General features: G+C 58.9%; 1 protein-coding gene across 1 annotated transcript; it reads right to left on the bottom strand.

Moving 5' to 3' along the window:
* On the bottom strand, window positions 1-18,326 carry LOC125354432 (coiled-coil domain-containing protein 27-like). Its single transcript, XM_048350007.1, has 16 exons — window positions 18,068-18,326; window positions 16,722-17,134; window positions 16,173-16,426; window positions 15,999-16,077; window positions 14,513-14,756; window positions 14,173-14,283; window positions 13,392-13,552; window positions 11,685-11,885; window positions 10,811-10,885; window positions 10,401-10,553; window positions 10,145-10,340; window positions 9,902-10,032; window positions 6,019-6,096; window positions 5,590-5,802; window positions 817-918; window positions 1-123 (listed from the first exon to the last, which is right to left on the bottom strand). The coding sequence occupies exons 1-16, from the start codon at window positions 18,324-18,326 to the stop codon at window positions 1-3; spliced, it is 2,793 nt and encodes a 930-aa protein (XP_048205964.1).
* Between the last annotated feature and the right edge of the window lie 5,424 nt (window positions 18,327-23,750).

Below are 23,750 nucleotides of genomic sequence, written 5' to 3'. Positions count from 1 at the left end.
CTACTTGGAAGTAACCTTCTTGACCTTCGTGGGCAGGGAGCTGTCCGACGGCTGCAGCGGTGGCACCTTGACCCCCTTCTGCTTCAGCTGGTTGTAGAACTCGTTTCTTTCCGAGATGATTTTCTGCACAGGAAACAGCCTTCCGTGGCCTTCTCGCCCACCTTGACTCTGCAGCCCCCCCCCCCCCGTCCCAGAACGCGCCACACCAGGGGTGTGCAAGGAACACTGACAAGAAAGTGCTTGTCCTGACACCTCCCCTTCCTGTGGTGTAGACACTCGGGCCACGGCTGCCCCCCCCCACGGCTCACCTCCCGAGCACAGCTGACCCCCCCCCATGGCTGACCCCCACACACAGCTGACACCCCCCCCCACGGTTCACCTCCCGGGCACGGCTGACCCCCCCTCCCCCACGGCTCACCTCCCGAGCACGGCTGACCCCCCCCATGACTGACCCCCCCCGCAGCTGACCCCCCCCCACAGTTCACCTCCCGGGCACGGCTGACCCCCCTTCCCCCACGGCTCACCTCCCGGGCATGGCTGACCCCCAATGGCCACAGTTGACCCCACCACCACAGCTGATTTCCCACCCCCCTCCCAGCCACAGCTAACCCCCACCACCATGGCTGAAACCCTCCACCCCGGCCCATCTCCCTGCTCTGGGAGCCCAGCGCGCTCCCTCCCTGTGAGGTCACACTGTACAGGTGGCACAGCCAGGGGAGGGCAGCATTCTCTGCACCCGTCCCAGGTCTCCCCGCCCCCCCCCCCCAGCTGCAGGTGGGGCCCCAGGAGGCAGAGGCGGCCAGGCCCAGCGCGCACCTGCAGGGTTTCCAGGATGGAGTTGTCCGAGATCTCGGTGGTGGCCTTGGTCCCGCTGGCGCTGAAGGCGGCCTGGATGACCTTGTTCCGAAGCCTCTCCAGCTGCAAGCAAAGCGGGGGCGCGGTTGCCCGGCCCAGGTCAGAACCCAGGTCCAGGCTCGCCTAGAATCAGAGACTAAGGCTTCACCAGGCTTCCACTCATCTGTTCTTCTTAGGATGGGAAAAGTAAAATCTGCATGGTTTTATAGATGTGATGGAGCTCAGTGGCAGAGTGCTCGCTTAGTGCGCAAGGCCCTGGAGTCTATCTGCAGCACCATACAAAATAAGATAATAGCTGGGAGCGGAGGCTCCTGCTTGGAGTCTCTGCTCGCTAGGAGGTTCAGCGTGATCGCATCTCAGATCAGTAAGCCGGCTCGGCAGTGCGCAACTGGGATCCTAGCTATGGGTAGGGACGCCAGAGGCACAGGCCGGAGGATTATGGTCTTGAGGTTGGCCCCGGGCCAAAACCTAAGGTCTTACTTGGGGGAAGAAAATTAAAAGCCCGAGTGAAAGAGGGCTGGAGGTAAGGCTCAATTTGTGGAGCACTTGCCCACAAGCTGTAGGGACACCCATGATTAAAACTCAAAACATTACAAAGCTGTTCACAACCCCAAGGGCATCCACTTCTCCCCCCAAAGAGTTTCAAGAAGCATGCTCTGGCCCTCAGGACACTCTCCAGAAAGCCAGTGTGACAGAGAGTGTGAGCTCACACACTTGTGGCCCTTGGGTTGTGGCATTTAAAAATCTAGCCAGAGAAGTGGATCTGTGGCTCAATTGATAGAGTGCCAGCCTTGAACAAAAGAAGCTTAGGGATACTGCCCAAGCCCTGAGCTCAAGCCCCAAGACAAGCAAAAAGCCTTTTAGCCAGGCACTGGTGGCTCACACCTGTCATCCTAGCTACTCAGGAGGCTGAGATCTGAGGATGGTGGTTCAAACCCAGCCTGGAAAGAAAGTCCATGAGACTCTAATCTCCAGTTAACCACCAAAAAATCCAGAAATGGCCCAAGTAGTAGAACACCAACCTTGAGTGGAAAAGCTAAGGGACACCCCTCCCACCCTGAGTTCAAGCCCAACATTATTATTGTTATAAATATGGCAGAAGTGGGCCTCAGTGACACTGTTTCGGCCAGTCCAGAGCCCAATTGCATGAGGGCACAACTGGGTTAAGTTGGTGGAAGGGGAAGACAATATCTCAACAGCCACGTGTTTGAGACCTTGCTCTCTGCTTCATTCGGAATCAGGAGTGGCTGGGAACAGCATTTCAGCTTGGTGCTGAGTTCCTGACCAGCCAGGACATTGCCTGCCCCGTGCTCACACTGGTGGCCAGGAGCAAGTCCCGGCGGCGGATGGCCGTGGCATCTCCGGGGGCCTCGGCACCACCTCAGGGTCTGGCCCGGCTGCCAGTTGGGCAGGTGAGTGGGTCATCCACCACCACCCCCGCCCCCGCTTCCCTCTCCCTGCCTGGGAAAGGGGGTTAATAATCCACTCAAAGATAAAGCGAAGGAAGACACACGGGGTCCACACAGGACTACAAGTCCAGCTATCCCTATTTACAGATGGCAAGATCTTATAGCTCAAAGATCTTAGAGTGGCATTTATATGCTGAACACGGCCACACTGCCAAAAATGATCTACAAATTCAACTCAAGCCCCATAAAAATCCCAATGACATTCTTCACTGAGATAGAGAAAGCAATCCAAAAAGTCACATGGACCAACCAAAGGCCTCCAATAGCCAAAGCAATTTTAAGCAAAAAAAAAAAAAAAAGCAATGCTGTTAGTAATACAATCCCAGATCTCTCAAACTTTACTACAAAGCTATAATAGCAAAAACAGTTTGGCACAAAAACAGGCATAAGGACCAATAGAACAAACAAGAAGACTCAGAAATAAACCCACATATTTACCTGATATTTGAGATGGGACCCAAAAATATATGTTGGGAAAGAGATACTCTCTTCAATAATTGGTATTGGGGGAACTGGACATCCTTTTGTAGAAACTAAAATTGGGTTCCTGTTTGTGCCAATATCAACTCAAAGTGCACCGAAGATTTCAACTTCAGATCTGAAACTTTGAGAGTACTGCAAGATGGAGGAGGAAAAACACTAGAACTCCTTGGCATAGGCAGGGACTTGTTGAAAAGAGTTCCAGTAACACAGAAAATTTGACAAATGGGATTACAACAAAATAAAAAGTTTCTGCACACCAAAGCATATAGTTACTAAACTAGAACGACAGGCAACAGACTAGGGAAGATCTTTATGAGCAATACATCTGACAAGTGCCTAATCTCCAAAATATACAAGGAGCTTAAAAAGTTAACTCCCCCCCCAAAAAAAACTAATAAGTCAATCAATAAATGGGCAAAGAAGCTAAAGAGAGACTTCTCATAAGCAGAAGAATGGCAAATAGACACCTGAGGAAATGCTCAACTTCCCTGGCTATACGGGAAGTGCAAATGAAATCAACACTGAGATTCCATCTCACCCGAGTTACATTGAACAACAAAAGCTGGTGGGGGTGTGGGAAGAACCTTATCTGGTGGGAATGCAAGCCAGTACAGCCGCTCTTGACAGCAGTCTGGAGCTGCCTCAAAAAAGGGAAAGCTGGACCTTCCCTATGACCCAGCCAAACCACTCCTGGACATCGACCCGGAACGTCATGAGCCCGGATACGGTAATGACACATCCGTGTTCACCGCTGCGCTAGTCACAATCGCCAAGCTGTGAAACAGCCCAGATGCCCTACATTAGATGAGGGGATCAAGGAAATGTGGTGCCTATACACGGTAGAATTTTAATCATACATCAGAAATAATAATATTAGGCCATTTTCAGAGAAATGGGTGGACCTAGAACAAATGGTATGAAGTGAGGTAAGCCAAGCTTAAGGGACAAAGGGTGTGCGCTCTCTCTCATATACGGAAGCTAGATCTAAAATACACCGGGGCATGGTAAACTAAGGGGACCTGTGCATTTACACACAAACAGGCTGACTAAAGGAGGTGATTCCATGGGGAGGCATTGAAATGCGTATTTCCTCTGAACATCTAACGCACTCTTTACCAAACAAAATTCCAAGACGTAGAAACATGTTTTTTTCTTCTGTTTTTCTTTTGCAAAGGGGGACCCAGGTACAGAGGGAGTAAGGGTGAGCAAATACAGTCACTGTATTCCATACACACAGGGTAAAATATACACTACATAACTTTCTTTCTCTTTTTTGTTTTTTTTGCCAGTCCTGGGGCTTGAACTCAGAGCCTGAGCACTGTCTCTGAGCATCTTTTGCTCAAGGCTAGCACTCTGCCACTTGAGCCACAGCGCCACTTCTGGCCATTTTCTATATATGTGGTGCTGGGGAATTGAACCCAGGGCTTCATGTATAGGAGGCAAGCACTCTACCACTAGGCCACATTCCCAGCCCACACTATGTAACTTGTGGAGGGGGAAAGAGGGGAAGATGAAGGAGCAATCCTACCCAGGAAGTATTGTACTCATGCCCTGACTGATGAAATCATAATTACTGTGTAGTTATAACCCTTAAAAATGACAAAAATAGGGCTGGGAATGTGGCCTAGTGGCAAGAGTGCTCGCCTCCTACACATGAAGCTCTTGGTTCGATTCCCCAGCACCACATATACGGAAAACAGCCAGAAGTGGCGCTGTGGCTCAGGTGGCAGAGTGCTAGCCTTGAGCGGGAAGAAGCCAGGGACAGTGCTCAGGCCCTGAGTCCAAGGCCCAGGACTGGCAAAAAAACAACCAAAAAAAATGACAAAAATAAAAAAAAGGTCAGTCCCACTCTTTGTTAGAGGGTGAAATGAGCCGGTCTCGGCCCTGCCCCCTGGGTGGCGGGCCTGGGGGAGACCACTGCTACTTTTCTTCCCTCCACTTGCCCTAACTCCTTCTTGGCTTTTTGCACCTTAACAGTTCAACCCAAGACCCGCTTCCTCCATCAACCAACAAGGAAGATTCCCTCCGCCATCTCTCTCTCTCTCTCTTTCATTCTTTTCTTTCTTTTTTTCTCTTTTGTTTTCCTTTCTTCCTCCTTTCCTTTCTTCCTTTCTTTTTTTTTTTTTTTTGGCCAGTCCTGGGCCTTGGACTCAGGGCCTGAGCACTGTCCCTGGCTTCTTCCCGCTCAAGGCTAGCACTCTGCCACTTGAGCCACAGCCCCACTTCTGGCCGTTTTCTGTATATGTGGTGCTGGGGAATCGAACCTAGGGCCTCGTGTATCCGAGGCAGGCACTCTTGCCACTAGGCTATATCCCCAGCCCCCTTTCTTCCTTTCTTGTAGTATTGGGGTTTGAACTAAAGGCCTTGTGCTTGCTAAACAGGTGCTTTGAGCTCTACCATGTTGCTTAGGTTACTTTACTACTACCATCATTCATTTGGCCAGGTCCTCCTTTCTAGGGTCTCCCACAAAGCTGGAACCACAGGCAAGTACCAACATGCACAGCTTATTGATTAACATGGGGTCTTGCTAACTTTTTGCCCCCGCTGGCTTCAGACCTCAGTCCTGCTGCTCTCTCCCTCCTGAGTAGCTGGGATTACAGGTGTGAACTACCATGCCGCGATGATCTCCCCACTCCTTGAGGGTCAGCTCCATGGTTGGCTGCTCAGATTCGAGGCCGGAGATCCTGCCTGCTCTAGCTGCCCGGATGCGTGGCGAGCAAGGGGCCTACTGCGTGCCTGCCAGCCCCAGGCCGAGGCTCTCAGAGGGCGGGGCTGGGCCTACCCGGGACTGGGCGCTCTCCAGGGCCACGCGGGCTTGCTGCTCCGCCTGCTGGGTCATCTCGTTCCTCAGCTGCAGGTCTTCCTGCAGCTGCTTTCTCCGCTGCAGGTGGTCCTGGCTCTGGTCCACCTGCGCCTGCAGCTCCGCCACCCTGCTGTCCAGCTGCGAGATGGCCAGGTTGCGCTCCACCATGTCTCTCTCCAAGTTCACCACTTTCTGGGGAGAGCCAGAGCACAGGCAAGCAGCCATGTGGCCAGAACGGCTCCTTCCTGGGCCCCCGGCCTTTCCACTGGGTTCTCTGGGCCCAGCCCAGCCCCCACCCATCACCAGGGGCCCCTCAGGTGGGTCTGGATAAAGAGGCCCGGGCTCAGCTGCCCAGGAGCTTCAGCCCCACCTTGTGACCCCACCAACCCCAGCGCCCCCGGCCATCACCTGGCGGAGGATGAGGTTCTCCCTCTCGATAAGGCCCATCATCTCCAGGTGCTTCTTATCCTCCCGGAGGTTGGAGAACTGGAAGGCAGACAGAGGGGTCAGAGGACACGTGGAGCCGCTGCCTGCCGGCCCGCCTCGGCCCTGGAGGGTGGGGAGCCGTGGAGAGGGGGTGGGGTGGGAGCCTGGCCTTGTGGGCTGCAACAGATCAAAGCAAAGGAGCCCTCAGCGCCTGTGGGGAGAGCTGACTCCCGGCCCAGCTCGCTCTCCAGTGCCTACGGGGCTCAGAAGGCGGCAGCCCAGCTCGCTCTACGGGGCTCAGAAGGCGGCAGCCCAGCTCGCTCTACGGGGCTCAGTAGGCGGCAGCCCAGCTCGGGTGCTTGGCTGCGTCGGAAGTCTGGACATCCACAGAGCCCGGCACCTGCATCGGGACTGCCCGGGGGAGGCGGCGCCTGGTGTGTCACTGTGGTGGCACTGAGTTTGAACCCAGGGGGTCTCAGGGGGTCTGCACACACCCCCTCCCTCCCCCCCCCCCGCCCGCCAGCTCAGACAGAGTGTGGGCACCTCCAGCCCTCTGTGCACCAGGCGCGAGCACGCGCGAGCGAGCCCGGGTCTGCAGGCAGACGGTCTGGTTTCCCGGATTCCACGAGGGACCGGCCACAGCGGCAGGAAAGCCGGGAGGGAGCTGCCTCTGTCCTCCGGGTACCTGCACCCTCCGAGCCTCCGGGCAGCACAAGTCCCTCGGGAACGACAGGAAGCGAGACACACCGACCGGAAAGGCGTGTGAAGGGTGGAAGGGCAAGGGGCAGAACCGTGGCTGTGCCACAGTCCCAGCGTTCCGGAGGACAAAGCAAGGAGGGTCGCAAGTTCAAAGCCAGCCTGCGTTACGTAAGGAAACCACAAACGATTCCAGGTTCACGCCTAGAATCCTAGCTGCTTGGGGCCCTGAGACCTGAGGACTGAAGTTTGAAGCCATCCCAGGCAGACGAATCCATGAAACGTTAATCAGTAACCCGAAAAGAAAGGCCGAAGGAGAGGCAGGACCCAAGTGGTAGTGTTGTGGGGAGTAGAGCTGACTCCATCTTGACTAGGGAAACATGGTAGGAAATGTTGGGGGGAGTAGAGCTGACTCCATCTTATTATTAGGTCAACCTGACCCCAAAATTCTGCTTCTGTAAATGGCTTAACTTGCTTGTTGCGTGTTCTGCCCCCTGCGTCAACCTCCTACATCTGTGCCACACCTTTACCTTTATAACCCCAATTTGAGCGCTCGGGGTCACAATGGCAGCTCCCGGGTCTGCACTGTGTCCCTGGCCGGTCAGCCTGTTTTTCACTACTGTAGTTTCAGCTCCCGAGTCTGCGCTGCGTCCCAGGCCGGTTGGCTTGCTTTTTGCTTCCCCAATAAACCCATCTTTTTGCCTGAGACTATCTCTGAGTGGTGGACTCGTGGAGGGACGGGGAGTCGCCTCCCTCAAACCCGTAAGAGTAGGAGGCCAACCGTGAGCAGAAAAAAACTGAGGGAGAGCTCGAGATCCTGAGTTCAAGCCCCAATACCAGCACAGGAAAACAAATCAATAAAGAGGGGAGGGATGGGATGGGGGGGGGAGGGAAGAGAAAACAACAATAAACGCTTCCAGAACTAGAGACAGAAGTTTCCAAATTGGCCACCGAGGGTTCCCACGGTAGATGAAAACATGACCTTGATCGTCCGACCTGGCCTGGGGAGGATTCAGGCGGCCTCGGACAAAAGTCAGGTTCTCCCAGCTCGCCGATGCGGCACACAGCCCGCGGGAGTCACGGGAGTCACGCCACGTGGGGGAAGGAAGCCAGGGTGGCTGGATCCTCCCCCCTCCCCCGGGGCGCTCAGTGTGCGCAGTGATGGGGGGGTGGGTGAACGGCAGGTGGGGGGGCAGCAGGGTAATGAGGAAGGCTTTAGGTTACAACAGAGAGAACCGTGTCAGGGTATCAGAAGCATCCTTCCTCAAGTACAGAAGTGTGTGTTGGGTTTTTTTTGCCAGTCCTGGGCCTTGGACTCAGGGTCTGAGCACTGTCCCTGGCTTCTTTTTGCTCAAGGCTAGCACTCTGCCACTTGAGCCACAGCGCCACTTCAGGCCGTTTTCTATATATGTGGTGCTGGGGAATCGAACCCAGGGCTTCATGTATACGAGGCAAGCGCTCTACCACTAGGCCACATTCCCAGCCCCTGAACTCTTTACTCTTGACTCATCTTTCTCACTCAAGGCTGGCACTTTATGCTTGAGCCGTACCTTCATTTTTTTTTCCTGGTTCACTGGTGCTAAGAGTCTCACAAACTTGTCTACCCAGGCTGGCTTTAAACTGCAATGGCAGATCTTAGATTCCTGAGTGGCTTAGATTAAAGGTGCAAGCTACCAGCACCCAGGTAAGACACAGGTATTTCTAAAGACTTTGCTAGAAACATCCAAAGTGGTTGTTGGGGGGTGGCAGAGAAAATGAAAAAAAAGAAAGAAAAATAAACGGAACTATTTGATTCTGTGATAGGCATGAATAATTCAGATTAAAAAAAACAACCCTAAAAGTACTTGATGGAACACGAGTTGGCTGGGTGGGTTATCACCCCTCTAGGCACGGATGGGCCTCAGCTCCGGCCCCGGCCCCGGGAGATGTCTGGGCATCATGAGAGAGGAAACCGGGCCGGAGGGAATGGGCGCGGGGCCTCTCAGCCCCCCGGGGCCGGCCGGGCTGTCACCAGCAGCCGGGAGCTCTGGGCTCAGGATGCTGGCGGTGAGGCCCCGCCCCCCAGAGGCCGGCCGGTCCCCGCCTCTCAGGATGCTGGCGGTGAGGCCCCGCCCCCCAGAGGCCGGCCGGTCCCCGCCTCTCAGGATGCTGACCGTGAGGCCCCGCCCCCCGGAGGCCGGCCGGTCCCCGCCTCTCAGGATGCTGGCGGTGAGGCCCCGCCCCCAAGGCCGGTGAGGCCCCGCCCCCCAGAGGCCGGCCGGTCCCCGCCTCTCAGGATGCTGGCGGTGAGGCCCCGCCCCCTGGAGGCCGGCCGGTCCCCGCCTCTCAGGATGCTGGTGGTGAGGCCCCGCCCCCCCAGGCCGGCCAGTCCCCGCCTCTCAGGATGCTGGCGGTGAGGCCCCGCCCCCAGGAGGCCGGCCGGTCCCCGCCTCTCAGGACGCTGGCGGTGAGGCCCCGCCCCCAGGAGGCCGGCCGGTCCCCGCCTCTCAGGATGCTGGCGGTGAGGCCCCGCCCCCAGGAGGCCGGCCGGTCCCCGCCTCTCAGGATGCTGGCGGTGAGGCCCCGCCCCCAGGAGGCCGGCCGGTCCCCGCCTCTCAGGATGCTGGCGGTGAGGCCCCGCCCCCAGGAGGCCGGCCGGTCCCCGCCTCTCAGGATGCTGGCGGTGAGGCCCCGCCCCCAGGAGGCCGGCCGGTCCCCGCCTCTCAGGACGCTGGCGGTGAGGCCCCGCCCCCAGGAGGCCGGCCGGTCCCCGCCTCTCAGGATGCTGGCGGTGAGGCCCCGCCCCCAGGAGGCCGGCCGGTCCCCGCCTCTCAGGATGCTGGCGGTGAGGCCCCGCCCCCAGGAGGCCGGCCGGTCCCCGCCTCTCAGGACGCTGGCGGTGAGGCCCCGCCCCCCAGAGGCCGGCCGGTCCCCGCCTCTCAGGATGCTGGCCGTGAGGCCCCGCCCCCCGGAGGCCGGCCGGTCCCCGCCTCTCAGGATGCTGGCGGTGAGGCCCCGCCCCCAGGAGGCCGGCCGGTCCCCGCCTCTCAGGATGCTGGCGGTGAGGCCCCGCCCCCAGGAGGCCGGCCGGTCCCCGCCTCTCAGGATGCTGGCGGTGAGGCCCCGCCCCCAGGAGGCCGGCCGGTCCCCGCCTCTCCCGGCTGCCCTGGCCTCGAGCTCAGGGCCGCACCTTGTCCGACATGGCCTGCAGCTGCTGCTTCCGCTCCCGGAGCTCCCGCTTCAGCATCTCGTTCTCCATGTTGACCTTGCGCAGCTGAGACTCCTGGAAATCGATCTGTCGGTGTAGGGATGTGATGGCTCCTGCAAGGGGGGTGGGGGGTGGAGGGAGGAAGCCAGGTGTGACCCCCGGCCCCCTCTCTCTCCCTGGGGAGGGAGGGACGGGCGCCCCCTCGCCGCCCCCGCGGCCTCCCACCTACGGCCAGGGAGTGCCGGGTCCTGGTGAGCTCGAGCTCCTTCTGGAAGTCCAGGAGCATGCGCTCGTACTCCTCCAGCTGGGCCAGCAGCTCCTCCTCGAAGGAGTCGGTGAGCGAGTACAGCTTCCTGACCGGGTGCTCGTCCTCCTCACGAAGCTCCCACCCACCCCCGTCCTCCTCCTCCTCCTCTTCCTCCTCCTCCCCCTCCTCCTCCTGCGGCTGCGCCTCCTGCTGCTCCTCCTCTTCCGTCCTGGCCTCCGCGTCCTTGTAGACGGGGACCCCCGCCCTGCCCGCGCTGCCCTTCGCTGAGGCTTGGGCCGGCTCCTCCAGGCCCTTCTCCTCCTCCACGCTCCCCAGCTCCAGCTGCTGCTCCTGGGCCGGCTCCATCGTGGCAAACGCCTCTTGCATCTGGGGGGGGGGGGAAGAAGGGGGGCTGGGCAGGGAGGTGGGCACCCCCACCCCCAGGAGAGGGGCGGCCCCAACTTAGGCCCAAGCAGCCCAGGACCTACTGTTGTTCCTGCCGTCTGCGCCCTCCAAGGGGTGATCTGACCCCCAACACCCTCACCTGTACTCGGGGAGGGCCGGCCCCCCAGGGCCGCAGGAGGGGACACTAGCTCCTGGCACCACTGGGGGGGTGGGGGCTGGGACCAAAGCCAGCTCCATACCTGGATCCAGTGCCGCATCTCCTCCTCGTCCTTGTAGATGTTCTTCAGGACGCCCAGCTGCCCCACAGACCACTCCTGCGGGACGCCCGGTGGGGTGACGCCCCCCTCCCCCGGGATGCCCCGCCTGATGACGCCCCCCTCCCCCGGGATGCCCCCCGGGACGCCCCACCCCAGGTCCTCCGAGTCGGGCAGGGCACCACAGGGTGGGGGGGCTGCCGATGCTCAGTCCAGAAGGACAGTAGGGCTCGGACCCCCCCTGAGAGCAGTGCCCTCGCCAGCAGCCCTGTGGTGAGGCGAGTCCTTGATTGCAGGAGTTGAGGAGCCCGCCCCCCCACACGCATGCACACACACACACACACACACAGAAATTCCATCACACATACTCACATGCACATACACAATCACACCCAAATACACTCACACACACTCATCCTCATACACGCTCACAGAAACTCAGTCACACACACATACAGTTACATACTCTCATACACACACACACAGAGTCTCCACCCAGTGCCCTGGGAGGGGGCCGCCGGGTCTGGGCAGCTTCGAGGCACTGCCCGTGGTCTTCAGTCTCTACTGCACCCCCCTCCCTGCCCCTCCTGTCAGCCCGGCGTGAGTCTGCGCTGTGTCCTCTGGGGAAAGAAGTCAACTCTTGGAAAGATGAGGGGAGCAGCCCAGGGCCCCACCCCGGCCGCCTCCACGCAGGCCTCCGCCCAGACAGGCAGGTGGGTGGCGCTGTGTCTCCACCGCAGGCCGGCCTCCCGCCCCAGCCCTGGCTTGAGAGGCGGCTCGCGGGCCCCCGGCGGGCTGGGCGCTCCGGAAGCGGAGCCCGCCGCTCGTGGGGTGGGGTGGGGGGGGTGAGTGCTCACACTGCCCGCGGGCGCCGGCTCACCCTGTTGAGAAAGGCCATGGGCAGCTCCTGGCTCCGGCTCCTGAGGAGGGACTTGAGCTGCTTCTTGAGGACCTCTCTCTCCCTCCGCAGCACCTGGATCTCCTGGTCTTTCCTCTGCACCTGGGCCTCCAGCTCAGCGAGGCGCTGGATTTTTTTCCCCATCATGAATAGAGAGTGGTCCTGGTGGAAAGGCAGGAGGCTCCCTAGGCCGCCCGCCTGGCGGACTCTTCCCGCCATGCCACCCCGGACGCTGGAGGAGCAGCTGCTTCCGGCCCAGGAGGGGTGGGCCTACTGCCTGGGACCCCCTCCCCACCCCAACCCCAAGGCCAAACTACGTACCGAGCCCAGGTCCAGAGAGCAGACACTAGATCCGATCCAAGAAGTTGGCTCCCCCCTCCAATCCCCCCCTACCCGCCTGGCTCCTGCCCCTCCCCCGACCATGACACAGGTATCAGGCTTCGAGTTCACATTTAAGCAGCTGCCCCCTTCCAGACCTTTGGGGCTCTGGAGGTTTGTCAGGAAGCCAGCTCAGCCTTCCTTTGTCAAAGTCTCAACTCTCCTAGCTCCTCAGAATGGAAGACAAAGTAACAACATCCTCAAGAAAACAGCAGCTGAAACAAAGTCTCAGCAAACCATCTCTGAACTTGGAGGAATGTGGGAAAGGAATTGCCCAGTTCCCAGCAGAATATTCTAGAAAGGGGTGTGCAAATAAAGCGATAGTCCTCCCCATGGCTCACAGATCAAAGAAGAAGTCACACAGGGAATGAGGATGCATTTAGAACTGAATGTATCAAAACCTGCAGAATGCAGCTTACCCGGTGGCTAAAGTCAAACTCATAGCATTGAATACATCTGTGAGGGACAAAAGGAGCAAACCAATGACCTCAAGATCCAGCTCTGGGTTTAGAAAAAGAAGAAATATGGGCTGGGAGTATGGCCTAGTGGCAAGAGTGCTTGCCTCCTACACATGAAGCTCTCAGTTCGATTCCCCAGCACCACATCTATGGAAAACGGCCAGAGGGGGCGCTGTGGCTCAGGTGGCAGAGTGCTAGCCTTGAGCGGGAAGAAGCCGGGGACAGTGCTCAGGCCCTGAGTCCAAGGCCCAGGACTGGCCAAAAAAAGAGAAAAGAAAAAGAAGAAAAATTATAAGACAAGTACAAGCCAGTCTCTCCTTAAGGGCTGGAAATATGGCCTAGTGGTAGAGCGCTTGCCTAGCATGCATGAAGCCCTGGGTTCGATTCCTCAGCACCACATATGTAGAAAAAGCCATACATGGCGCTGTGGCTCAAGTGGTAGAGTGCTAGCCTTGAGCAAAAAGAAGCTAGGGACAGTGCTCAGGCCCTGAGTTCAAGCCCCAGGACTGGTAAGAAATTAAAAAATAAAATAAATAAATGAAAGGCTAACACCACAGCTGTTGTCTCACACATGAATCGCTGTGTACCAAGTTGAAAATTGTTATTTCTATTATCTAGAATGCATGCTCCAAAGCGAGAATTTCTGGGTCAACAGATAATAGGGTGATTGCCAGTCAAGTGCATGCCAGCTTTAACTGGCACCCTCTGGAACGGACACACACGGGGACAGAGCGACTGGTCAGACCTCTGGTTCACAGCAGCCCACGTCGGGGCCTGGGGGTCATGCTGGGCCACATCTGGGCCCGGCTGCCCAGCAGCCCGCGGGCCGTACCTTCTCATGGATGACGGAGATGTACCAGGGCAGCCTCCGCTTCGGAGTAACCAGGAAGGCCGTGGGGATGAAGCTGAGGCTGCGGCTCAGGCTGGGGCCCTCGGCCTCCCTCTGCCGGTAGCCGAGCTCGCAGGCGCTCCTGCTGAACTTGAGGGGGGGCCCTGTCAAGGAAGCAGAGGCCAGCAGGCCAGCGGCCCTCCTGGTCCCGCCGGTGGAGACGCCCGCCCTTCGGCCTCCCTGAGACTCGCGCGTGTGTGCCCACGGCATCTGTCTGTCTCTGAGTCCTGCCACCAGCCCGCCATCCAAGTGTGCGGCGTCCTAACCCGCAGGCGGCAGGAGGACGGGGGCCTCCCGGGGCGACCACACCTGGCCACACCTGGCCCGGAGGACGGGGCGGTACGGTGCTCATCCAGGTTCCCAGGACAAAGGAACCAAAGCCTGGGAGGCAGGCGAGAGGGCGGCCGGAGCCGCCCGGGGCCCTCGTGGGCCACACACGCCTGGACCTCGGTGTCCTGTCTTTAGCTTTGAAGCCGGAGGGGAGTCTAGGTTTCCTCAAGTGGGGAGGCAGGGGCCACGGTGGCAGAAGGCGTTGTCCACGTGTTTCGTGGTGACTCAGGAGTCCCCTCGGAGCCTCAGTAAGGGACAAACTCTTCAACTGCCGTTGAGCCGCAAGGAACAGCTCAGTGGACGCCGAGCGCGCCGCTTAGCAGGGCCTGGGCGAGCCGGCACAGGGGACCCTGGGGAAGGGAGCCTCGAACCCGGGGCCCCCGGGTCTCCTCACCATCCTCGTTCATGTTGGAGCCCCGAGTGTCCGGGAGAGGCTCCTCAGCCCCCCTCCAGGCTGGGGAGCTGGCACACACGACCATGGGCAGAGTGACCATGCTGTCCGAGCCTGCGGATGCAAAGTGCCACATGTGACTGGAGAGGGCTCTCATCCCCAAGAGACTGTCGTGCCCGTTATCTCTTAACACGGAGCAGGGTGGGACATAGTGGCACGCTCCTGTCACGCCAGCTACTGCAGAGGCAGAGATTGGGCAGATCTCCGTCTTCAAGGCCCACCTTGGGGGAAAAGGGAGTGAGACCGCAGCTCAGTCAACAAGCTGGGCATGGCGGCTCTTCACTGTCGCCCAAACGACTCAGAAGGCGTCGGTAGGCGGGTGCGGCCCACAGTCCAAGGACGTATTCAGAAGTGGCCTGAACGAAAGCACGAGTTCCAACCTCCTGCTGCCGCCGTGAACTGCCTGAGTAGAGCAGTGGCAGCGTCCGATGGACAGAACGCGATGGAGAACCCCTCGACCTCAGGCCGGGCACCGACGGCCCCCAGGGACGCCGCTTCTCATCAGGACGGTGTGGCCCGGGGCCGGGCTGGGATCCCAGGGAGGGCGTAAGAGTCAGCAGCTGATGAAAGCACGGGCTCCGCTCTCCCTCACTGAGCCGCAAGCAAAGTTAAAAAAGCAGCTCTCTCCCTCTGGCCTGGCCTGGCCGGCCCAAGCTAGTACTGCATGCCGGAAACCTACGGCGGATAGCTCAAGAAAGGTGTGGGTCCCGGGGAGACGCATTCGTAAAATGACCCCGCTGATCAAGAAATGTTTAGGAAACTGGTGGCTCACACCTGTAATCCTAGTTACTCAGGAGGCTGAGATCTGAGGATGATGGTTTGAAAGCCAGCCCAGGCAATAAAGTTCCTGAGACTCATCTCCAATTAACCAGTAAAAAGCTAGAAGTAGAGCCCGCGAAGGGACAATGCCCACACCCCTGAGTTCGAGCTCCAGGACCGGCACAGAGTGTTTAAGAAAAATACTTGGGGCTGGGGATATAGCCTAGTGGCAAGCGTGCCTGCCTCGGATACACGAGGCCCTAGGTTCGATTCCCCAGCACCACATATACAGAAAACGGCCAGAAGCGGCGCTGTGGCTCAAGTGGCAGAGTGCTAGCCTTGAGCGGGAAGAAGCCAGGGACAGTGCTCAGGCCCTGAGTCCAAGGCCCAGGACTGGCCAAAAAAAAAAAAAAAAAAAAAAGAAAAGAAAAATACTCATTTTCAGGAAGGACACCGGACTTAAAGCAACGTCTGATGGGGCTGGTCCTTTGTTTAAAAGGATGCACGAGGAAAACACACCTCTTCACCACCATGACTCAGACTCAGTAAATGGATTGGACGTGGTACCCTGGGACCCATAGGATCACGGCAAACAAGGGAACCGCCAGAATGACCGATCGCTCAGGTGCCCAGGACCCAGGGTTCCTCGTCAGGAAGGTGAGTTTCCTCCTGAGTCATTCCCACCTGACACCCTCCAAGGTCACAGGCCCAGCACACTCCTCCACACCCCGTTCTGGTGGGGACTGCCCTTTCTGGGCCTTGGCTTCTACCTTGATGTGTCCTAAGACTCCTCTCTGCGAGGACATCAGGAATCTTGTCCCCTAGAGTCTGTGGGAGGCCTCCCCCTCCCCTGTTCCCCTAGCACACGACAGGGCCCTTGGCAATGCCAAGGTCAGGGAACAGGGCAGTTGGGACGGGGCTTTGACGCTGGCCGCTGCCTGTGTCCTCCGCAGGAGCAGGAGGGCTAGATGCCGTGGCTTCCGGGGCTCCTTATGGGTGTTTGTGCCTACTGGGCCATTGTAGGCCTTAAGGGCCTCTTTCCTGAAGCTTCTAGGAGCTCCAACCATCTCCTTCCCCTGCTCTACACGGCTGGCAAGCAGCAAGGGTGGGAGGAAATGGCAACAGTAATGGGGTGGGGGGAGCCGTGAGCGTGGTTCCATCCGCCCCCCCTTTCCAGCCGCTACTGCAGCTCCCGCTGCGCGCCTGTGTGCAGAGCGGCTCCTGGAGCCCCCCGGAAGGCTGGGCGGGGGCCGAGGGCCCCGTGGAAGTCCCAGCCGGAGCTGAGGGCTTCCGGGTGGCAGGTGGCGCTGGCGTGACTCTTACCCAAGTATGACATGGAAGTGGCTTTGGTACTGAACTGGGGGCATCCAGGCCGCATGAGGAACACTTTCCTCAGTTCCTCCATTTTGGACACGAAGCCGGTGGGGCTGGGAATGTCCTTGAGCTCATTCTGGGGAGGCAGGGGGGAGCAATGAGACCCCATCACTGAGAGACGGCAACTGGCTGCCCCCCCCCCCCCCCCGCACACCCAACTCTGCAAGGCTTGTGGAGACCTGAGCAAAGACGCCCTGTGTCCAGTTGGCCTCCGGGGCCTCCCAGCAGCCTCCCCCCCCCCACTGCCCCTGGCCACCCCTCCCAGCGCACCATGGGGCAGGGGACCCATCCACCTGGCTTTCCCTTCGCCCTCCCTTCCAAGCCACACCTAGAGACGTCTTCTACTTCCAGGCCCCTACCATCTTGGAGTAGTAGCGCTTGATGACCTGAGCCGACCTGTGGAGGCCCCCCCACTGCTTCCCTTCCGGGTCGTGGGAGTCCCGCGTGGCCACGCTCTGGAGAACGCGCATGCCCTTAGCGATGGGGTGCAGGGAGAGACTGTGCCTCTCGGAGACGCTGCCCTTGCTGGGCAGCATCGGGAAGGAAGTTCGGAAAGACGGGGCTTTCTCCTTTTGCCAGCTGAGCGCTCCGTGCAGGCCCATGCTCCCCAGGACCGCGCTGCGGCCCCGCCGGGACCTGGAGCCGGGACCCGAGGTCCGGGCCGGGCCAGAGTGGACCGGCTTCGACGGCCCCCTTCTCCTGGGATGCAGGAGCAATGTGGCATCACAGATGTCTCCATGGAAACAGAGCAGGTCAAATTCTCCTCCATTTTCTGCAAATAGGAAAAGCACTGGGAAGGGGACCCGGAATCTGCTGACACCAAAGCTCAGCTTTGAACTGCAATCCTCACATCTCAGCCTCCTGAGTAGCTAGGATTACAGGCGTGAGCCACCAGTGCCCCACAATGCAATCTTCCTTCCTTCCTTCCTTCCTTCCTTCCTTCCTTCCTTCCTTCCTTCCTTCCTTCCTTTCTTTCTTTCTTTCTTTTCTTTCTTTCTTTCTTTCTCTCTCTCTTCCTTCCTCCCTCCCTCCCTCCCTTCCTTCCTTTCTCTCTTTCTGTATTTCTTTCTTTCATCTATCTTTCTCTTTTTTCTCTTCCCCCTCCCTCCCTCCCTCCTTCCCTCCCTCCCTTCCTTCCTGAGCATGTGTAAGCACCTAGTCTTGAATTCAGGGCCTTGTGTTCTCCCTGGGCTTTTTTGCTCAAGGTTGACATTCTACCACTTGAGCCACTCTACTTGTGGCTTTTTGCTGGTTAATTGGAGAGAAGAGTATCTTTGCCCAGCCTGGCTTTGAACCTCATTCCTCTCCGTACCTAGGATTATAGGTGTGAGCCACCAGCACCCAGCTTGCGTGAAAATAATCCAAGCCTAATTAATCCGATTAAACGACTCCTAATTGGAAGCATCTTCGCTGGATTCCACACAACTGCCAAGCATTTGAGGAGATGAGCCCCAGGCTCTGCCGGCATCTCCAACCGCTCTGGCCCATTGGAAAACTGTCCTTCCTTTGCTTCCCACACGGGTCTTCTGGAGCCAGCTCGGCAGGACCCTTAGTGTAGAGCGCGCACGGAGACGTCCGGTGTGCTGACCCGAGGCTCCTGTCAGTGTGTAAGGATCACTAAACAGAACACGTGATCCCGAGACCTGTGTGTCATCCGTGCAGAGAAGCCGCAGTCTGTGGACTTGTCATGGCTGCTCCTCTCTACGTTCGGAGGATGTGCTTGGGGTGGGTTTAAATGCTGGTATTGGCACCAGATAATGCACCCAGGAAGCAGGAGACGCCCCAAGTCGGGTGGTGGGGGTGAGCGGCAGGCCGTGTTGGCCTGGGGAGTCCTCTGCTGCCTTCCAGGTTCTACAGAGCCAAGTGAGTGGCCACGGGAATGAGGGCCGGTGACGAAAGGGCTGGTGGTGTGGGCTCACCCGCGTCTGCTTGCGGCACTCGGGCCCGGGGACCCGGATGAGCATGCCACTCCACTTGGCCCCACCTTCTTCCTTCCTTGCGTGTGGGCCCTGGCTGCCCAGCCAGGCTGCGCGTTTCTTCCTCTTGAGGTAGAACCCCCCATTCCTGCCCCAGCCTTCCACTTTCCTGTCCCTGGGCCACCCGCAGGCATTGCTTGCTGGCTTCCTCTTGCCACGGGAGGTGGAGGGGACATGGGGGGACGAGGCAGTCGCCGCGTGTGTGAAGCGGCGGCAGCGGCTGCTATGGGAGCGCCTCGGGGCCTGCCGGAGGACGAGGCTCGCCCAGGGGCTTCCCTGGGGCGGATGGGCGCCTGGTCCCCACGGTCTCAGGTGCCTCCCTGCCTCGCTGCTGGAAGCCTGCAAAAGTCTGCCCTGTGTTTACCCCCAGGCGATCCTCTAGCTGCTTCTGGGGTGCGGATGTAGGAAAATACCCAAAGCTCCGACGTTCTGATGACTCAGAGACCTGTCTGGCTGCCCAGACCTACGCTCACCAGCACCAGCAGCTCCTTTCTCTGTTTTGCTGTTTGCTATACAGTCTATGTGCCGGGGATCTTTTTGTCCTGCCCATCTTGGGGCTTGAACTCAGGGACTGGGCTCTGTCCCTGAGCTCTTTTGCTCAGGGCTTGAGCCACCGTTCCGCTTCCAGCACTTCGGGCAGTTAATTGGGGACCGGTGTCTCATGGACCTTCCCATCGGGACTGGCTTTCAATTATGATCCTCAGATCTCAGCCTCCGGAATATCTAGGATCACAGACGTGAGCCATCAGTGCTTGGGTTACCCGCCATGTCTTAAAATGAAACATACATGCTTTATTTGGGTAATACGTTCACAGTCTCCTGGTTTTAACTTCTTTTTTAATCATCTGTAATTTCTCTTCCCTAGATGTGGCCTTGGAGAAGATGCCAGAAAAGTCCTGAAGGGAGAGCTGGCCTGCACGGAGCCAGCCCTGCCCAAGCAGTCACAGGAAGCCATCTGAACTCTTACACGGAGAGTGGGAGCCATTCTGGCCAGAGTGTCTGTGCAAAGACATTTCTAGAATATCCCTTGTGCAGAACAACGTAAACATTTGTGTTCGATTTTAAAGGAATGTAAACGTCCCTAGCAAGAGCCAGGTCTCCAATGTGCTGGGATGGGAATTTGTTCTCTGATGGGAAGTTGCTTGGTAGGGGTGACTTTCCCTTACCGGGGTGTTGTTGCAGAGAAAGCTACAGCTCTTCCTGGCTAAGAGGTGCTTAAACGATGCTTTGCTGGGCCCAGGAATTAACCCCAAGTAGGAGGAAAGCGTGTGAGCTTGGTCCAAGCCCGTCTCTCTGCAGTCACTTTGCAGTCACCTTGGAGTCCAGGGAAGATAAGACTGATCAACACCTCTGTGACAAGGGACAAGACTGCCAGAGCCGTCTCCAGAAGGGCCACCCGCCAGGCAACAGTGACTTGTGCGTGCTGACTGGCGGTGGCGGTGATGGCAATGGCGTCCCAAAATAACGCTGAATGAAGGACCAGGCAGGTCCCCCTGGGGCTATTTAACACGTAGGCATACTGCTCTCTCTTCCAGTCCCCAGCTCTCTGTCTGTGAAACCTAGAGCTCCTGTCCGCATCCCGGAAGTCGGCTAAAGATGGGCTGAAACCCCGTCTTCCCACAGCACGCCGGAGCCCTGTAACCATTCTCCTTTCTCGGCCTGCCACCATGCCTCTTGCACTGGGACGGGAGCAAGTGGCTGGAACTCATCTGTTGGGGCGTAGGGTCTGAAGGTCCAGTTTCAGACAGAGCGTGCACTAGATCGCGGGAGAAGCGAAAGGGGAAAGACGATCAGATGGGGCGGGTGGGGGGGCGGGGGGGGGAGACAGAGACGGGGGCCCCCGTGGAGACAATGCCCCTCCTCTTCCTGAAGACTGAGAAACTCAGATAGCAGAGCCACACGGGACAGGTGCTCTTGGGGAGGGCGCGGGGCAGCGGTACATCCAGATGCCAGCACCGCTGGCTCCCCCCAAAGGACTACAAAATAGGGACCCCACGAGCACTGCCGGTGGGCTACAGATTTCCAGGCCCCCTTCTTGCTCTCCTGTGCTCCCCCTCCTCCTCCTCCTCCTTGCTCAGCTTGATCGATGCCCCCTAGGGCGTGAGGAGGGCCTCCCAGCCAGGCGTCCTAGGTGGGGATTTGTACCAACCCGCCAGTAGCTAAGGGGCTTTCCTCAGTTTCCCTGGTCTCTTGCTCCCACTTCCCCTGCCTCATAATTCTTCATGCCGTAGAGAGAAGACCCAGGATGCCCAGACGGTGTCAGCCCTGCAGAGGCAAAGGGTTGGAACAGTCCCGGGAGAGTGCGGCGTGGGCCCCCCAGACCCCGTCTGTAATAAGGAGCTATCACCCCCCGGGGCACACGCGCTGCCGGCCACTTGTACTCGCTGCGCGGTGCGGCTCTGCGCCGGCCAGGGCACCTTGGGGGCCGGGCTCCAAAGGCCCTGCAGTGCCTCAGGATCGCGGGCCCCAGCCCTTTGCTGTTCCTCTGCTCTCAGCCCCAGCCCAGCGGTTGCTGGAACTTGTCCTGAGGGCCCCCCAGACCGTGTTGATGAGCAGCAGTCAGCCGCGAGGGGCGGGAAGGTGCAAAGGCAACCTAAAAGGGAGTTCAGCTTCCCCCCCCCCATCCCCTCCCCCGGCAGGAATTCGTCACAGACCATCTCCATAAGTCCCTTGTTCTCACCCTACAGCCACCCCCCTCCAGCCCGCTGAGTGTCCTCACCGCACTGAAACTCGACTGCCTGCGAGCAGGGGAGCCTGACGCCCCGCCGCCTCCCGTTGGCCTGCCATTGCCCTGGGCCTTTCTCCCTAGACATGGTGCAATCCCCTTGGGCTTCAGGGGAATCCCCGAGTCCCCCTGGCCCAGGGGACAAACTGAGGCCGCAGAACCTCAACAGAACCTCCAGGGTGGGATGGCCTACTTCCTGCTCTCTCTTGTTTTGTTTTTTTGCTGGTCCCAGGGTTTGAGCTCAGGGCTTGGGTGCTGTCCCTGAGCCTCTTTGTGCTCAAAGCTAGTGCTCTACCACTTGAGCTATAGCTCCACTTCTGGCTTTTTCTGAATAGTTTATTGGAGATAAGGAGTATCACAGACTTTCCTGCCCAGGCTGGCTTTGAACCATGGTCCTCAGAACTCAGCCTCATGACTAGCTAGGATGACAGGCACGAACCACCAGCAACCAGTTTTTTTGGTGCGGGCACTAGGTCTTGAACTCGGGCTCTATCCCTGAGCTTTTCTGCTCAAGGCAGTGCCCTAACACTTGAGCCCACAGCTCTACTTCTGGCCTTTTAGAAGCTCATTGGAGATAAGAGTCTCACTGACTTTCCTACCCAAGTGGGGTTCATACTGCCATCTTCAGGGCTCAGCCTCCTGAGTAGCTCGGATTTCAGGTGTGAACCACCAGGGCCTGCTGCCCCCAGTTTCCTGACTGTCCCCAAGCTCTGTTTGCCCCTTGTCCTTGCCTCTGAGCAAGGGACAACCCAGGGACGGTTCAGTCATGAGATGCAGTCATCGGAAAGGGTGCTTTATTATGTTACAAAAACAACATTTCCCACCAAAACACAGCTAAAAAAATAACACATTTTTCTAAGATTACATTACCCAAAAGAATTAATAATATAGCTGGAATAAATCCATTAATACTGCTCAACGAAGCCTTATATTACACTGGAAACACGGACACGTGTGTTGCTGGTCAAAGCACCGGAGCGCTTTCGCGGGCGGACGTGCGTATGTGTCCTAAAGGACACGGCTGGGCCCGGTGCGGGCGGGGCTGAGGGCAGTGGCCTGTCCCGCTCGGTCCTGGAGAAAACATCCAGCCACGGCCACGGCGCGGGGCAGGCAGCGTGGGGGCCAAGGCGGCGGTGAGCGGAGGGAGAGGGCCACGCGGGGCCTTCCTGCCCTGTCTTGGCCCAGCGGTGGCTTCAGGCCACCACTGACCACTTCCGGCCGCTGCCTGGGTGCTGCTGGAGACCCCGGCCGGAGCGGTTTTCTTTAGTCTTGAGTTCTGTAGAAGGAGGGGCTGAAGCCAGCAAGCGTGCTCGCGCCTGGCCGTGTGTCCGTCCAGCTCAGAGCTCCTGCTCTCCACGGCACCGGGGGCTCGTCCTGCGGCTCTGAGCCCGGGCGGGGTCTGAGGAGACCTGGGCCCGGCCACCCTCTCACCCCCTCCCCGGCTGGACCTGGCTCTTCCTTCCTCGGAGGTCTGCGTGACGGCTGCAACCAGCAGCGCTTGCCGGCGGGCCCGCGACGGCCCCTCTGGGCTGAGTGTCGCAGGGAAGGGGCCTGGGATCACGCGTGTGTGTGACCGCGCCCCTCGGCCGGGCCCGCAGGCCTGGGGGGGACCTGCCTGGCCTCGGAGGTAGGCCCTGTGCAACTGGGCTGAGGCGGGTGGCTTCAAGAGCAAGCGAATGCCCAAGACCTGGACCTCAACCCAGCTAGCCTCGGTTTCCCTATCTGTCGAGGACAGATGCGCGAGGCGAGCCAGGGCTGCCACACCCAAGCCCAGGAAGCCCTGACCTGCCGTCGCACCGGGGCGCAGGTACGCATTTCCCCAGAGATCCCTGGAGGCCAAGCTGGGCGTGGCAAGGCCCGCCGGGTAGTCACCGACCCTGCCTCACTTGGAGCCTCCTCGGCCCCCTGCACCGCACCCCAGTTTCTGGGCTGTGGCTCTAGCTGAGCCCAGGTCGGCATGTGCGGAGCCTGGCCCGGCGGGCTGGCTGCACCGTCCTCTGCCCGAGGCTGCCGCCACCTGGCCGGTGACCCTGGCGACAGGAGAGTGACCTGAACAAGAAAACGCCACCCCCTGTGCCCGGGCAGAGGCCAGCGGCCTGAACCTGAGGCCACGCTGTCCCACCGCCGACAGAGGCCTGGCGTCCTGCAGGCCCCTGCCCCAGACAGCTCCAGCTATGGAACCTCAGAGGGCTGAAAGGAGCCCATCAGAGGGAGTGTGCAGACGCTGTCTCCCCACACCCACTCCTTGGGGTGATGCATAAAGGCCTGCCCCCCCGCACCTGCCCCAGAGCCGCCCTGTGAGGACCGGAGGCCGCTCTCCGCGTAGCCCTGGCTTCCGAGCCGCAGCATTGGGTTCCCCACCCCTGCCTGCAGCCCTTCCTCCCTCCCGCTATTACAGGAGGGCCACACCCTCCAGGTTTCTTTCCATCTGACCGTCCTGGGAACAAGTGACTTCCTTGTCTGCTTTGCCACTCAGGGCTTTTTATTACAAATTTTAGTCTGGCTCATGGCGACGACATGAAAAACCTGGGAATGTGCTAAGCTGGTCTTTGAAGGAACTGTGGGCAAGTTTTACAAAAAAAAAAAAGCTGACCCACCATGTAGAAAGTACCATTTTATCACACCTGGACAGTTCCCAGCAGTCTGCGCTGAGAGCCAGACGCCGCGGCTGGCGGCCAGGCCCTCTC

The sequence above is a fragment of the Perognathus longimembris genome, chromosome 7 (assembly GCF_023159225.1).
Source record: "Perognathus longimembris pacificus isolate PPM17 chromosome 7, ASM2315922v1, whole genome shotgun sequence".
NCBI classification, from domain to species: domain Eukaryota; kingdom Metazoa; phylum Chordata; class Mammalia; order Rodentia; family Heteromyidae; genus Perognathus; species Perognathus longimembris.
Note: the sequence above shows the minus strand (reverse complement) of the source record. Positions and strands in the feature narration are given on the sequence as shown.

Coding starts and splice junctions, on each gene's coding strand:
- LOC125354432 (XM_048350007.1), bottom strand. CDS start 18,326: ATGCTCATCCGGGTCCCCGGGCCCGAGTGCCGCAAGCAGACGCGGGTG. Junction 13,553..14,172: donor CTCCAACATGAACGAGGATG/GTGAGGAGACCC, acceptor CTTCCTTGACAG/GGCCCCCCCTCAAGTTCAGC. Junction 5,803..6,018: donor AGAACCTCATCCTCCGCCAG/GTGATGGCCGGG, acceptor GGCTCTCCCCAG/AAAGTGGTGAACTTGGAGAG.